This window comes from Ictalurus punctatus, chromosome 28, assembly GCF_001660625.3.
Source record: "Ictalurus punctatus breed USDA103 chromosome 28, Coco_2.0, whole genome shotgun sequence".
NCBI classification, from domain to species: Eukaryota; Metazoa; Chordata; class Actinopteri; order Siluriformes; family Ictaluridae; genus Ictalurus; species Ictalurus punctatus.
The window spans coordinates 1,546,755-1,564,254 of record NC_030443.2 but is presented as its reverse complement, the minus strand read 5'-3'; the positions used below and the strand labels follow the sequence as shown (position 1 = coordinate 1,564,254).

Below are 17,500 nucleotides of genomic sequence, written 5' to 3'. Positions count from 1 at the left end.
GTGTGTGTGTGTGTGTGTGGGCACACAGTGGCACAGTCATCCAGCACTGACGTGATGTGAACATGACGAGTGACAGAGTCAGAGATTCAGGGCATACGACAGAAAAAATCAGGACGAAAGAACAAGAGAAAACAGAAGGAAGGAAACATGAGGAAGGAAACGCAGAAGGAAGTACACGCGTCCAATCCTCAGAGTTCTGAGAATCATCCGATCCGAAACCTGCCTGCTACCTGGTTATGCGGAACATCTCAGATGTCACGTCCCGTGCAGGTCGACATGGCACGTGTCGTTCACGTTTCTGGTCCGTACTGAAAATCTGTCCTTCTGTACTCAAGGACTATAGGAGAAAGAAGAAGGAAAGGACGGAAAGAGGCAAAAGAAGAAGAAAATAAGATGGAAAGAAAAGTAGAACAGGGAAGGAAAAACAAAACCCGGGGAAAAAAGGAGAAAATCTGAGAAAGTAAGAGAAAGAGGAAGAGGAAAGTAAAAAGAGTGTGAGAATGGAAAGAAGGAATGGAAAAGGAAGGAAGGTAGTGATGAAGGAAAAAGAAAGTAAGGAAAGAAAGAATAAGGAGGAAAGAAGAGAGTAAATGGAGAAAAAGGGGAGTGAGAGAATGGATACAACTGATAAAAAAGTGAAAGGGACGGTAAGAAAAAATAGGTGAAGAAAGAAAGGGAGAAAAGGGGAAGATGAAGAGAAGAAGGGGAACATTAACGAGAAGGGAAAGAGAATAAGAGAACAAATACTGGGGAAAAAGTCATGAATAGGTGAACGATGGAGACGGAGAAAGTAAAGATAAAAATTGAAAAAGGGAAACGGGAAGGAAGGAGGGACAGGTTGAGGTAAAGTGTGTTTGGTGACCTGAATAAAGTCCACGTACACACTCCGCTCGCCGCCTCAGTGTCCATGTGGCAGGATCACGACGCATGATGCAGCGATCGCCATGGCAACCCAGCCGGATACAAGCTTCTTTTTCTTCCCCTTTACAGTCCTGCATCTAAGAATGAAAAGATGAATCATATCAAAGCGTTTAGCACTTCATCACAATTACAGCATACTTTTTAAACGATCTGTGATTAATCACACGGCTGCTACTACTCACTACTCATTACTCACTACTCCCTACTCACTACTTACTACTCACTACTCACTACTCATTACTCACTACTCCCTACTCACTACTTACTACTCACTACTTACTACTTACTACTTACTACTCACTACTTACTACTCACTACTCATTACTTACTACTCCCTACTCACTACTCCCTACTCACTACTCACTACTCATTACTCACTACTCATTACTTACTACTCATTACTCACTACTCATTACTTACTACTCACTACTCATTACTCACTACTCATTACTTACTACTCACTACTTACTACTCACTACTCATTACTTACTACTCATTACTTACTACTCACTACTCACTACTCCCTACTCACTACTCCCTACTCACTACTCACTACTCATTACTCACTACTCATTACTTACTACTCACTACTTACTACTCACTACTCATTACTCACTACTCATTACTCACTACTCATTACTCACTACTCATTACTTACTACTCACTACTCATTACTCACTACTCATTACTTACTACTCACTACTTACTACTCACTACTCATTACTTACTACTCATTACTTACTACTCACTACTCACTACTCACTACTCCCTACTCACTACTCATTACTCACTACTCATTACTTACTACTCATTACTCACTACTCATTACTTACTACTCACTACTCATTACACACTACTCATTACTTACTACTCACTACTTACTACTCACTACTCACTACTTACTACTCATTACTTACTACTCACTACTCACTACTCCCTACTCATTACTCACTACTCCCTACTCACTACTCCCTACTCACTACTCACTACTCCCTACTCACTACTCATTACTTACTACTCACCACTCACTACTCATTACTCCCTACTCACTACTTACTACTCACTACTCACTACTCATTACTCCCTACTCACTACTTACTACTCATTACTCACTACTCATTACTTACTACTCACTACTTACTACTCACTACTCATTACTTACTACTCATTACTTACTACTCACTACTCACTACTCCCTACTCACTACTCACTACTCATTACTCACTACTCACTACTCCCTACTCACTACTCACTACTCATTACTCACTACTCATTACTTACTACTCATTACTCACTACTCATTACTTACTACTCACTACTCATTACTCACTACTCATTACTCACTACTCCCTACTCACTACTCCCTACTCACTACTCACTACTCACTACTCCCTACTCACTACTCACTACTCATTACTCATTACTTACTACTCACTACTCCCTACTCACTACTCACTACTCATTACTCCCTACTCACTACTCACTACTTACTACTCACTACTCATTACTCACTACTCATTACTTACTACTCACTACTTACTACTCACTACTCATTACTTACTACTCATTACTTACTACTCCCTACTCCCTACTCACTACTCCCTACTCACTACTCCCTACTCACTACTCCCTACTCCCTACTCACTACTCATTACTTACTACTCACTACTTACTACTCACTACTCCCTACTCACTACTGACTACTCACTACTCATTACTTACTACTCACTACTTACTACTCACTACTCACTACTCATTACTTACTACTCACTACTCACTACTGACTACTCACTACTTACTACTCACTACTCACTACTTACTACTCACTACTCACTACTCATTACTTACTACTCACTACTTACTACTCACTACTCATTACTTACTACTCACTACTCACTACTTACTACTCACTACTCACTACTGACTACTCACTACTCATTACTTACTACTCACTACTTACTACTCACTACTTACTACTCATTGCTCACTACTCCCTACTTACTACTTACTACTCACTACTCATTGCTCACTACTCCCTACTCACTACTTACTACTCCCTACTCACTACTTACTACTTACTACTCCCTACTCACTACTTACTACTCACTACTCATTACTCATTACTTACTACTCACTACTCCCTACTCACTACTCACTACTCATTACTCCCTACTCACTACTTACTACTCACTACTCATTACTCACTACTCATTACTTACTACTCACTACTTACTACTCACTACTCATTACTTACTACTCATTACTTACTACTCCCTACTCACTACTCCCTACTCACTACTCCCTACTCACTACTCCCTACTCATTACTTACTACTCACTACTTACTACTCACTACTCACTACTGACTACTCACTACTCATTACTTACTACTCACTACTTACTACTCACTACTCACTACTCATTACTTACTACTCACTACTCACTACTGACTACTCACTACTTACTACTCACTACTCATTACTTACTACTCACTACTTACTACTCACTACTCATTACTTACTACTCACTACTCACTACGTACTACTCCCTACTCACTACTTACTACTCACTACTCACTACTGACTACTCACTACTCATTACTTACTACTCACTACTTACTACTCACTACTCATTACTTACTACTCACTACTCATTGCTCACTACTCCCTACTTACTACTTACTACTCACTACTCATTGCTCACTACTCCCTACTCACTACTTACTACTCCCTACTCACTACTTACTACTTACTACTCCCTACTCACTACTTACTACTCCCTACTCACTACTTACTACTCACTACTCATTACTCACTACTCATTACTCACTACTCACTACTCATTACTCACTACTCACTACTCCCTACTCACTACTCACCACTCATTACTCACTACTCATTACTTACTACTCACTACTCCCTACTCACTACTCATTACTTACTACTCACTACTCCCTACTCACTACTCACTACTCATTACTCACTACTCACTACTTACTACTCATTACTTACTATTCACTACTCCCTACTCATTACTTACTACTCACTACTCCCTACTCACTACTCACTACTCATTACTCACTACTCACTACTTACTACTCACTACTCATTACTTACTACTCACTATTACACTACTTACTACTCGCTACAGTGGGCAGTGGTAGCTCAGTGGTTAAGACATTGGACTACTGATCTGAAGGTCATGCGTCCACTGCCAAGCTGCTACTACTGGGAACTTGAGCAAGGCCCTTAACCCTCAACTGCTCAGTTGTAAAAATGAAATAAATGTAAGTCGTACTGGATATGAATGCCGTAAATGTAATGTACTTACTACTTACTCACTCACTGGGTTTATTCCTCAAAACCACAGAGAGTAAAGTGCAATAGACTTTAAAGCTCAAAGCATGTACTTGGGTGGGAGTGTGTGATAGCAGCATGTGTGTTTTCAGTACTTGTGTGTTTTTAGTAGTTTAGTTAAATTACTTGAGTATTTTCAGTAGGTGTGTGTTGTCATAGATGTGTGTTTTCAGGAGTTGGCTATTGTCAGTAGTTGCGTCCTTTTAGGAGGTGAACGTTGTCAGTAGTTGTGTTTTTTCTGTGTATTTTAATTGTTGTTTGTGGTTTTAGTAGGTGTGTGCTATCACTAGTTGCATATTTTCAGTAGTTGTGTGTTTTCAGTAGTTGTCGTTATAGTAGTGTGTGTGTGTGTGTGTGTGTGTTTCTGGTATGCATTGGGTCAGATTGTGTTGATGCAAATATATAGTGTGTGACATGAGATGATGTGGGTGGAGGTTATGGGAGTGCTGCATATGGTGCAGTGTGTGTGTGTGTGTGTGTGTGTGTGTGTGTGTGGGTAGGTAGGTAGTGGGGCCCCTGCTCAACCTTCAGTTACACTGAACAGGCAATAACTCCTCTCTCCATCCACGACTTGGGTGTGTGTGTGTGTGTGTGTGTATGTGTGTGTGTATACATGTATGTATGTATATTCCTCTGCATTTCTTCATGACTTCATGTGCTGAAGATGCTTTACATACAGGTAATGAATGAATGAATGAATGAATGAGTGTGTGTGTGTGTGTGTGTGTGTGTGTGTATTGATGTTATTAAGTGTTGTTCCCCATGCTGACCTACTTTCTCCATAGCGACCGGTGCCGCGTCGCACTGTGCAGAGAGCAGGATCACTGTTTCTGCAAGCGTCTCGTCCTCTCAGAGCAGGGCTGTGTTTGCAGCAGAGGGATGTGTGTGTGTGTGTGTGTGTGCACACCTGTTTCCGATCAGCTGTGTGTTAGCAGAAAAATGTCGGAAGAAGTGTGGTTAGACTACGGGAATGCGATTCACCTCTGTAATGGTGAAAGGTAAAGCAGAGCTCTGTGTGTGTGTGTGTGTGTGTGTGTGTGTGTGTGTGTGTTACAGAGAGAAATAAACTCAGTCTGGTGTTTTCCTGTTACAGTGTGTGTAGTTGGTGTGTATCTTCAGTAGGTGTGTTTTTCAGCAATTATGTGTGTCCCCCCCCCCCCCCCCCCCCCAAGTGTGTTCAGTACTTGTGTGTCTTCAGCAGTTGTATTTTTATCATGTTTTTTTTAGGTGATGCAGTTTGTCACTAATAATACGTGTGTGTTTTCAGTTCTTGTGTGTTCGCAACGATTGTGTGTTTTTCAGTAGTTGTATATTTTCGGTACACCTTGTGCTTTCAGGAGTTACATTTTTCGATGTGTGTTTTGAGTGATACAAGTTGTCAGTAGTTGTGTGTTTTCAGTATGTTTGTGCTCAGTAATTATGTGCGTTTTTCAGTAGGTGCATTTTCAGATGTGTGTTTTCCAGTAGTTGTAAATATATATATATATATATTAGTATTATCAGTGTTTTCAGTACTTGTGTGTTCTCAGTTATTTTGTATTTTTCAGTAAATGTGTTGTCAGTTGTCCTGTGTTTTCAGTACTTGTCTGTGTTCAGTAATTGAGTATCACCAACGTTTTCAGTATCCGTGTGTTTTCAGTAGCTGTATGTTTCATTCATTTGTAGTGATGCGTAATGTTTTCACCCGGTATGTGTTTTTTTTTCAGTAGGTGTAGTGCTGTCAGTATTTTATGTCTTTATTAGCTGTGTTTTCAGTACTTTTTTTTTTTCATAAATGTGTCTGGCTGCATTTGTTTTCAGTTGTGTGTTTCTCAGTACCTGTGTGTTGCCAGCTGCGTATTGTCAGTACTTTTGAGTGCAGTTGTGTACGTTTTTCAGTACTGACATGTATACAGCTAGTTAGTAGTCCACTAGTTGTGTAGGTATCTTATGCTTTCAGTAGTTTCAGTAGTTGTGGTTTTTTTGTGGGTGTCTGTTGCCAGCTTTTCAGTGTTTTTGTTCTGTGTTTTGAAATCTTTCAGGTGTTGTTGTTTTTTCAGTACTTTGGTAGTTGTGTTTGTCAGTAGGTCAGTATCTCTGTATCGTCATTAGTTATGAGTGTGTATTTTTGAGGAAATATCTCTGCTTGGACATACTCAGCCACGAATCTTTGTAGACACTACATTCCCTCCCCCAATTCTGCCGTAACCAATCAGAACATGTTATCCGACCCAGTGAACGTGTGTGCAGGATGTGTGAAGACCCCATCGTACCCCCGTCATGATGCCCTTGAACTCTGTCTATAGTTTGTTGTACGGTTGTGTTTCTCCCCACAGTGTAAAAGTGCTGATGTGGGCGACTTTAAGGTCAAGGCAACACAATCACTGAGACTAAGCATGTGTGTGTCTGGGTTTGTTGTACATTGTGCAAGTACTGCACATGCTGTGTATGTACGTCACTATGTAAATTGTAAGGTGAGATTTGGACAGCCATATTGTTAGTGTGTATCTGTTATCTCAGTGAATGAGGTTATTCCTTGACTCTGTTTCATTCAGTGTACCGGGTGATAGTCTTTCTTGATCTTTCTGGGTCTCTGGGTCTGGCTTTTGTTGTCCCATAATCTCCTGTTTCTTGGTAAAAGATCACTGCTGTCTGCTTAGCATGAACCTGTGTGTGTGTGTGTGTGTGTGTGTGTGTGGGTGTGTGTTATGGGTGAGTCGGAAAGTAATTCCTACTGTCACTGTGCCACTAATCCTTAAACTTGACAGTGACAGTAAGCTGTGTTTAATAATTAGACAAAGGGTTTCCTAATCCTTCCAGCTAGCTGCTGTCTCCTTAGAATATTCAGAGGTAGCGTTAGGTTTGTTCATGCTAGTCATTTTTTCCCAACCAAAAGCACTTATTTTTCAGGTAATTCAGTGGAAAGTGGCTACATTCAGTTCAGAATGAAGCCAGTGTAAAAAAAAAAAAAAAAAAGTGATTCACCTTTTCAGGGATTTTGTGTATGTGTATTTGTGTGGGGGTCATGGATGGATCACAGATTTTGATCAGAGGTCGTGGCCACACTTCTGCGGTGCATGGAGTTGGTGCTATTAGACTATCAGGCTAGAGAGGTTAGGCTGGGTTTGTTAGGAGGCCGGCTGGGTCTATAGGGTCATCAGGAGGTAGGCTGGGTCTACAGGGTCATCAGGAGGTAGGCTGGGTCTACAGGGTCATCAGGAGGTAGGCTGGGTCTACAGGGTCATCAGGAGGTAGGCTGGGTCTACAGGGTCATCAGGAGGTAGGCTGGGTCTACAGGGTCATCAGGAGGTAGGCTGGGTCTACAGGGTCATCAGGAGGCAGGCTGGGTCTACAGGGTCATGGTAAGGTAGGCTGGGTGTATAGGGTCATCAGCAGGCAGGCTGGGTCTACAGGAACATCATAAGGGGGGCAGGTTCTGTGGGGCTATTGGAAGGTTTGATTGGTTCTGAAGCCGTATAGAGGCTGGGTCTAAAGTAGCAGGAACAGAGATTTGGCCAGGAGCAAAAGCAAAGTCAGAAATTGAGCTACAAGAACAAGAGAACAAGGACAGGGCCTGATCTAATAAACTGCATTAGGCTAAACAGTCTGAATGGATGGAAGGGCTTGTTTAACATGTTCATATGATTTCTTTTCTGTGGAGGTATTAGTTACTATAATTACCACTCTCACAGCGTTGTGGGTGGGGCAGAACACTTTCTTTCCTTTTATTTTAACTAGAACTCCCTTGACACTTGGCAGCGAGAACAATGCAGCTGAAATGATTTCCTTGAAAGTTCACTGAGTTTGATACAGGTGCAGTTGTGCAATCCATTTCTTAGTTTCCATAACTTTATTAAAACTTTATTAAAATACTAAACTTTCCCATAGTAATGCCTGCAAATTTGGGAATGCAGATCTAGTATCAGCTCAGTGGCTAACCTCAACCATGACAGGAATCCGATAATCACGACAGATGATATGTGTGTGTTGATTCAAGATGGAACATTTTCCCCCATCGAGAAACCAATGTCAAAGACTTAACCGCTGCACTGCAACTCCCTCCTTCCTTCCACCTTTTAACCACTGTCTGTGTGTGTGTGAGAGAGGGAACGATGATCTCTTTCTAGAATCTGTACATGGTTCTAAATCAAACTAATCACAGAGAACCTTCCTGCCCATTTTTGCCTGTCTGGTCACTCTCACTGCTCTTGATTAAACTCAGACGGCAGAGTTAAACTAAACCAATACTTAACTACTTCAAAAGCTGAAATTGATCAACCACTGGCCAGACTTATTGTGCTCCAGCGCCATGGATATTATTTTGAATGCAAGCCTCTAGCAACGGGATGAAGTTTACTGAAACCTCAGTGTTCTTTTAAGAATTTCAGTCCGAAACCGATTACATCCTGATCCCAGATGGAGAGAAATTAAGACCTTTTACTGACAAGGTTGCCAGATCTTTCGGCCTGTTTTCGATGCCAGGCAGCTCATGCGACTATCATTCCTGCTAAATGGCACGTTTTATTATTAAAAGCTGCTGTGGGAAAGTGAAAGCCTTGCTTGGAACTAGCTTTGCTCTACATTACACTGATATGAGTGCACAGGGCCTCTTTACATAAATTAGGATTGCGCTGGATATTGGGTCAGGACCTACGTCATTGAAATAAGACCCTAATTTATTGGGACGGTATTCTTATTTATGTGGAAGGAGCCTTAACTTATTGGGACAAGGCTGTAACTTATTGGGCTTGGAATGTATTTTACTGGGTAGGGCCCTAAATTATTGCGAACTTAGTGTGTTAGAACTGTAATTTTTGCCACAATTGGGCCACAATTTTTTGGGAGAAGGGTTCTCAATTATTTTGTTGAATTGGGGTCCTATGGGATGAGACATTTTGGGATAAGAGGATCTTATTTTTGTGGTACTTTTTTGTTTTACCATTTTTGGGCCATGGTTCATTGGGATATTGAAGCCTGCCTTATTGGAACACTGCCTAATACTGGGATGGAGCCCTATCATATTGTGATTGTTATTAGGACCTTAGTTTATTAGGATTGGACCGAGGCTTGTGTTTATCCGGAGATGCTTTGTTCCTCCAGCGATGTTCTTCGTTGTAACTTTGTTGTGGTTAGCAGTTAAAGGGTTAACAAGGAACAAGTGTGTGTGTGAATGGGAGTGGCTGAAATATAGGTCAATCACACCTCCTTCTATCTTGCACTTCTGATAATGTTCTTCTAATACTATGTAATTGCACAGTACAGTTTCCTCATGACTGAAGCTTGGTAAATATATATGTGTGTGTGTGTGTGTGTGTGTGTGTGTGTGTTTCTGTTCAGTGTATGACTTTAGGACCCTATAGTATCGTATAACCATACATGGCTTTGAACATATCAGCTACAAAACAGTTTTTTTTTGTGCGTGTGTGACACCCAACTGGGCCTCTGTTCAACAGAACGCCATGCAAACATTCAACACACACACACACACACACACACACACACACACACACACACACACACAGTATTAGTTACTGGGAAAAACAGTCTCCCGATTGTCATAATAGCGCAGAGATAGAGACTCGCTGATTGACATCTCCAACCCACAAACTACCGAGTTCAGCTGACCACAAAGACATAAATCCGAGGCGTCGGCCAATCAGGAGTCAGAGATGGTAGAGCGAGATTTTTTTCCACCACAATAAAGGGTTATGAAAATTTCTGCTTAAACTATCTGTGATACAGTTATAGTATTATTGGAAAGCATGTACTTGTCAAGTACAATTAACTACTGTGTGTGTGTGTGTGTGTGTGTGTGTGTGTGTGTGTTTAATGTCTATTTAATGTTGCATGCCACAAGATTCTTCCCCTAATGTTCTTCTCTTTGGGAAAAGGATGTAAGCTGACTCATAGTGTGTGTGTGTGTGTGTGTGTGTGTGTGTGTTAGTCTTGTCAGTGTCCTTTTCTATCAGCCATGATGTTTGTTTAATGAGGAAATTCATCGCAGAAAGACTTCCTCCGCTTTTATGGGTTACAGTACGACCGCGCACACACATACACACACACACACACACACACACACACACCGACACTTACCTCGTGTACGATAATGCACTGTGTTTCTTTTAATTCATATGATTTATACAAGTCTCCTGTTGTTGTTGTTGTTGTTGTTGTTTTTCTTCTTCCTTTCTTTCCTGCTCTCTTTTCATTATCTAAAGGGCTGGTCCTGCTCGAGGGATGGTTTCTAGGTCACTCCATGCCTCGCGGATGTAACATTTCCCGAGCTGTTAAAGCGCCGCATTTCTGCTTTGTCATCAGACGTTGCTTTTGTTGGTAACCAGTCGTTAGTCAGAATTTATTTTTGGGAGAACGACTGCTAGCCAAAAATAACGCCGCCTACTCTGGCAACCTCGGTCCAAATGGACGAACTGTACAGTACGGGTTTGACAGCGTGGGGTCGTGTGTCCATCATGTTTAGCAGATAAACTCCCTCTGTGTGGCATTTACTTCTCAGGACGTGAACGTAATTCTCAATATGGAAGCTTCGATGCTGAGTGTGATTTTATTTTCACAGAGTCTTTTATTACAAATCTAACAACAGATCTGAGAGAAATGTTGACGTTTACCACAGCTTTGTCACGTGTACGCTGTCACTAAGCCTTTACCTCATCCATAAAATAAGGTACGTCATGGCTAATTAAGTGGTTAGTGTCGGTTGACTTAGGTTTACCATGTATGACAACAGTATGACATATCTTCAGGATGAAAGGGATTCAGTTATGAGTGTCTTTGACCAGATCGCTATGAATTCATTGAAGGAATCACATAGCTATCTAGCGTAAACGTAATTCCGATTCAACACGTGCAAATTAACTCGCCAACACCTTACAAGTGTCCGAAAGTATGTCAAACCGTAGTAGAACCGTGGGCTGAGAGTCAAATCCACACGTATGCAGAACAGTTCAGTAGCCGACACCGCCGCCGTTGCTTAAAACTAGCTTATTCTCTGTGGCCGTATTTTCCTGTTGCCTAGCAACACTGTTCACCCCATTGGAAAGAAATTAGAATCCTAAAATTTGAGAAGTTGCATTGATTTGAAGATTTAAAATCCAAAGGTTCTAATTTGTTTTTATGTGTTCTGCCTGGTTGCAGACCATATTTATTTCACACACACACACACACACACACACACACTAAGCTCTTTTCAGACGTGATCGGCTGTGACGTAGCTGTCGCATTTGTTCAGTTGCTGAACGAGAGAAAAGAGCGAGTGAAAGCCTGAAGTGGCCACTCTTCTCCACAGCAGTGTGTCTTGATGGGTTCTTTTCACTCCCGTTGACCCAATTCCAGTTCGATTAGCTGCCATTTTGCCGTGGCCTTGGAGCCAACCTGTGTTTGCAGCGCCTGATAAACCAAGTGTTTCTGTGCTTTTTCATTTTTTCATGAATGGCATTAGGTTCATTTGTCTGGTGTGATGGTGAAGAAAAGGTGCATGAGTGGTTTACTAGGAAAGCTTCTGCAAGTAATCTGTATTTACTTGAAGTCTTATGTGGCTAATAGAAAGCTTATCACTTTACCTCTAACTGCGTCCTTGTTTTGTCTCTCAGGTCCTTCCGCTTCTGCGACTGACCTCCCTGGAAATACGAAAGTAGCCGCCAGAGATGTTAGCATCCCAAAGTCACATACATAAGCTAACCGTTTCCAGATGATCAGCTAACCATTAGCATGGAAACCTCAGCCAGGTGGTGAGGACAAGTCAAGCAAACGAAGCTACCTACTAGCCGTCACCGGTTTGGTGAAGGAGGAGACCTGCTAGCTCCAAGAGTGCTAGTGTGGGAGGCGTACCAGTTTTAGTGGACGTTTGAGTGCTGTGAACTCGCAAATGGGAAACTACAGCCTCCATAGACGGCCTGGATAGGAGAGGGCGTGAGCATGGACAAGCTTTCCGAATTTGGCGTCCTTTGTCCGTCCAGCAGGAGGGAATGGGAGTAAGTAAACTCTGCAATATGGCCATGCTAATACAGTTAATCTGATAAAGGAATGCTAATGCAGGTATGATAATGGTATTACACAAAAGATGCTAATGTTGCTCTCTTGAGAACATCACCAAAGCCATACAACACAATGGCACGATATTAAATTATGATCTTTCCTTTTTCCAGAACCACCAGCTGTGTGGATGATTTTATGGACGAAGATGAGAAAGACAGGGCTAAAAGGTAATGCTAACTGTTTATGCTAACATAAACCGTTACGTCCGGTGGACACTAATAATCAGTAACCCCTCTGCGCTTTGTTCTCCTTGTGCTAAAACTTGTTATGTCAAAAGATCTAAATGCGACTCGAACTTTTCTCACCTTTCTTTCTTCCTTTCTCGGTGTTGCCTTCTATTCAAAAGAACAGCGCCATAAACGAGTGCGAAAAAGCCTTTTCAGAGAGACAGAGAATGACAAGAAGGGATGAAGAGTGTGCCACAAAGGTGTGACGTAGACCTACATCTGTGGAAAAAAAACCCCGGGTCAAGGCACACAGTTCTTCAGTAATAATAACTGCTCTGTTCATTACTAACACACATCTAACACACTCGTCTTGACACACCCCCCCCCCCCCCCCCCCTTCCCCCCATACACAGACGTCTCCTCAAAGCTTGAGATCTCACATGGTTTCTATCCTGGGGATTTGAAGGTCATTCTGGTTTACCGTGTGTCTCCTTTTAAGATTGTGTCTGTCCAATTTCAGCCTCCATTTGGGATGGTGCCATTTTATGACCTCCTGTAAGTATTTCAAGACGGCTGCCGAAAACCATTGACACTTGGCCATTTTTTTTGTGTGTGTGTGTGTGCAGGGCATCCCGGAATAAATCCGAGAAGAAAAGGCGAGACCAGTTCAATGTGCTCATTAAGGAGCTGTGCACAATGCTGCAGGGCCAAGGCCACCCACGCAAAATGGACAAGTCCACCATCCTGCAGAGGACCATCAACTTCTTGCAAAAGCAGAAAGGTCAGAGGAGAAGAGGGGCAGGGGCCATTGGATTTTTTTTTCTAACATTTTCCCCTCAGATAAAGAAGAAAATAGGATTTTTATTAGCTTTTCAATTTCTACATATGAGGTTTTCTTTCGCATACCACAATGTATACCCTTTCCGTACAGAAAAAAAGAGGTAGAGGGTATGAACCCAGGGTCAGCCTCTTGTGCAACCTTGGAGGATTTAGGAGTTAAGGATGGAGCTCGAGGGTATATTCTTGGTAGAACAAGCAGTGGGACTGGTTCACTCTTCAGCTACAGGCTCACTCCAATCGACTCCTGTCTGTCTTGGGACTTGAGCTTGGGATCGTCTGGTCACGGGTGGAGGTCCTAAACTATTAGGTCCTAACAGATGCGGCGCTCAATTAATCCACTAATTCCGTCCATTAATAATCCGGGCACACCTAAAAGCTTTGGAATGCAAGTGTCAGAGTTCTATAGATGGGTAGCTTACTAGTACTTGAACGGTTCTGCTAATTCGTGGATTTACTGAGGGCCTCATTGTAGCTCACTCCAATTGAATCCTGTCTGCCTTAGGACCATCTGCTCATGGGTGGAGGTCCTAAACCACTGAGCCATGATAAGGCCCTCAGTGAATCTGCTAATTTTGTCTATTAATATTTTGGACACATCAAAATACTTTGGAATGCCAGTGTCAGAGTTCTGTGGTTGAGTAGCTTACTAGTACTTGAAAGGTTCTGCTAATTCGTGGGAATCACTGAGGGCCTCATCATAGCTCACTCCAGTCAACTCCTGTCTGTCTTGGGACTTGAGATTGTCTGGTCAAGGGTCGAGGTCCTAAACAACTGAGCTACGATGAGGCCCTCAGTGAATCCAAGAATTAGTAGAACCTTTCGAGGACTACCAAGCTACCCATCTCTGAAACTTGCATTCCAAAGTGTTTTTTTTTTTCAGTGTGACCAAAATATTAATAGAAGAAATTATTCCATGACTTTGTGTGCAGCTCTTTAACTGGTACGATCGGTTCTGTCTTGCTGGCGAATCCTAGCACTAAACAGATCCCTTCTCCCACGAGCTTCCAGAATTCCAAAAATGTCATGTTTTTACATGGCCTATTGATGTTTTCCAGAGATTACGGCACAGACGGAGACCTGTGAGATTCAGCAGGACTGGAAGCCTTCTTTTCTCAGCAACGAGGAATTTACCCAGTTGATGCTGGAGGTAGAGCGCATCTTTACGCCTGCGATGTTTCATCAGACGTTTTTTGTGCTTTAAAAGTCACATCCCATAAAAATCACATACTATGCGTATAACCGTGTTTCTATAAGTATGTTCATGGAGAATATCACACACCAACGACCATACGCACCAGGAACGCTATGAACAGCGATCGTTTCTGCACTTGATATTGTATCGCAGAGAAGGAAGTGTCTTCTTTTTACAATGCTGGTCTGTGAGTCAGCACTGTAGGGGAAAATGCAGAGAAGTATGTGTGAGCTCTTAAACTTCAAACGTAATAAAAGAGTGCAGGAAAAAAGAGCCAGAAAAACAAGAAATTAGCCTAAAGACGCGAGTTTAAGAGTACAATTAAAAAAGACCCAAGCTTTTTATCACAACTTACGATGCTAGATAGAGTACATGTGATTTTGTTTTTAAATTAATCTAGCTAACTTGAGCTAACCTGACAGGATTTCTGAGGTGACTTTTAAATCTTACTTGTAAATGTTCATAATGATCACTGCTAACGCTAGTCAGCTTGTTAACTTGAGCTAATTTGACAGGATTTCTGAAAGCATTTAGTACATTTTCATTATGTTTACTGCACTGTTAGCTAACTAGCTGCTATCAGCTAACCTGACAGGATTTCTTAGAGGATTTGTGTGTGAGCTCTTAAACTTTAGAGTCCACTAAAAAAGAGCCAAAAAACGAGAAATTAGCCTGAAGAAGTGAGTTTAAGAGGGCGATTCAGCAAGACTGTGCACTTTAGCGAAGCCTTTCTGTCGATATTCACGGTAAATGCGAATCAGATTCATTCCACAGTGGATTTACATTTAATCATTTGGCAGACGCCTTTATGCAAAGCGACTTACTTGTCCGCGGAATCCGAGAGCTGAGCAGTTGGCTTAAAGGCCCAGTGGTGGCTTTCTGAAAATTATGGGATTTGGACTCTCAGCTTTTTGGTCATAAGCATAAGCTATCATAACTGACCTACAAACACAGGAAAACTCCTTTTGTTATGCTAATACTTAAGGCTAATTTTTCATCTCTACCAAAATTTCATTATAGTGCTACCTATGGTAACACTGATACAGTACTGCTCTTGTTTTGAGTGATTTATAAAGATCTCTCTTCTATACTGACAAGAAAACAAACGGATAATTTATGACTAGTGGAGTTATCTAGCATACGGTTTGCCTCGATACCTTTTCATCGCAGTAGAACTGAACAAAATGACATTTAAAACGTAGCATATGTTATGCTTTATATGTGCTATTTATACCATTTGTACGTATTCAGTTCCTCTTATTTCATGAACAGGCAATGGATGGTTTCCTGATTGCACTTAGGCTGGACGGGAACATCATCTACGTATCTGACAGCGTCTCCTCTCTCATCGGGCATTTACCAGTAAGTGAAGTGGAGGTGTTTAGCGTCAACACAACAATGATTACCCAAGCTTTTTATCACGACTTACCATACTAGATTCAGTACTATTTTAAAATCATGTCCCGAATGGGACTTAATTTTTTAATAGGGTCTCTTGGGAGATGCGTGTATTTTCACATATTAACTGTTGGCTAGCTAATGTGAACAAACCTGACAGGATTTCTGAGGTGATTTTTAAATATTACTTGTATATGTGTGTAAATGGTTCATTATAATCACTGCTAATGCTAGTCAGCTAGCTAATTTGAGCTAACCTGACAGGATTTCTGAAAGGATTTTCACGTCTTGTTCATTAATATTTACAGTCTTCCCTGCTAATATTTACTAGTTGGCTAATATAAACTAACTTTACGGAATATTTTTGGAGCCTGAACCCTCCTCAGAATTGCTAAAAAGGCGGTTATATCCGTTTATATATGGACTCAAAGACACATTTACTGATCTCCAGACAGACCATTCTCTTAGTCTTGGATAATATGCTGTCCAGAATACTCTACTCGAATGGAGCTGACTACAATATAACAGTATTTTTGAAAATCAGCCCACTATGTCCTATAATTATAATATTATTAGCAGAAGCCTGATTCTTGGACGACGAGTGTCATTATTTTCAGGCCTTGTTTTGTCCCATAAAAGATAAAGGATCATGAGGTACCATTCATCAGTCGAGGGCTTTAAAAAAAAAAAAAATCAATCATACCATGGATGATAATTCTGCAGATTGTGCTTAATGACTCATGTTCCAGGATGAGTGATGACTAAGAGAGCGCTATCTTGGCTGGTTATATTTAGGTAGTCAACCCACGCACGCCATATTTTCTGAGGGAGTTGGTAAGAATTGACTGCTTTGGAAAGGCTTCCAACATTTAGTAGAGAAATCGTTCTGTAATACGCTTGAAGCTGTGCGACTGTACGTATTTATTACATACAGTCGGGAAACATCGGGCTCCGGAGCGTTACATTTAAATCGGGAAATCTCAACCTATGCCAAAAAACAAAACAAAAAAGACAGTTGTAATTGATACAGATGTTCAATTTGCGGTCTTCGTCGCCCTTCCGTTGTCTCAATGAGCCGATTTCAGCTACGTGACCCACTCGTTAGTGAAATACAGTACAGTTAGCGATGATATCTGGGTTGCCGGTGTGTTTCAGTCAGACATGGTGGACCAAAACATCCTGAATTTCCTGCCTGAGCGTGAACATGCCGAGGTCTACAAACTGCTCTCAGCACACCTGCTCATGAGCGAGCACATCAGCACGGACTACCTGGAGGGCAGTGAGTGTACACACACACACACACACACACAAACACACACACGTTTAACCCAAGGGAGAACATTTCCTACGCAGCCTCCACGTGTTCCAATAACACTAGATCTTATAACTTTGGCAGAATGTCTGTTCTTCCCCTTCGCTATCATCCTGTAAACTCTGAGATTTTGAAAAATAATAATAATAAAATTCATCCCTAGAGTAACTCGTTTTACCGTTTACCTTATATTCTAATAAAACGTTCTGCTCTGTGGAGGTTTCCGTCTCCGTTGCCACGGCAAAGCCGCAGGATTGTTCGTCTGACCTTTGGACTGTTTGATG

The 17,500-nt window shown here is 41.6% G+C and overlaps 1 protein-coding gene across 5 annotated transcripts in view; it reads left to right on the top strand.

The window, feature by feature from the left end:
* Window positions 1-17,500, top strand: part of npas2 (neuronal PAS domain protein 2) — a 32,927-nt gene that overhangs the window by 8,479 nt on the left and 6,948 nt on the right. For 3 of the 5 annotated variants that reach the window (XM_053676967.1, XM_053676966.1, XM_053676963.1), the window contains exons 2-7: window positions 11,863-12,243; window positions 12,418-12,474; window positions 13,101-13,255; window positions 14,370-14,461; window positions 15,779-15,868; window positions 17,060-17,183. In XM_053676967.1, coding sequence (XP_053532942.1) covers window positions 12,188-12,243; window positions 12,418-12,474; window positions 13,101-13,255; window positions 14,370-14,461; window positions 15,779-15,868; window positions 17,060-17,183 — 574 coding nt within the window. In that variant the 5' untranslated portion in view covers window positions 11,863-12,187. Of the gene's footprint in view, window positions 1-4,016; window positions 4,207-8,353; window positions 10,938-11,862; window positions 12,244-12,417; window positions 12,475-13,100; window positions 13,256-14,369; window positions 14,462-15,778; window positions 15,869-17,059; window positions 17,184-17,500 lie in introns of those variants that run through there. The other 2 variants (XM_053676964.1, XM_053676965.1) reach the window with 2 other exon arrangements.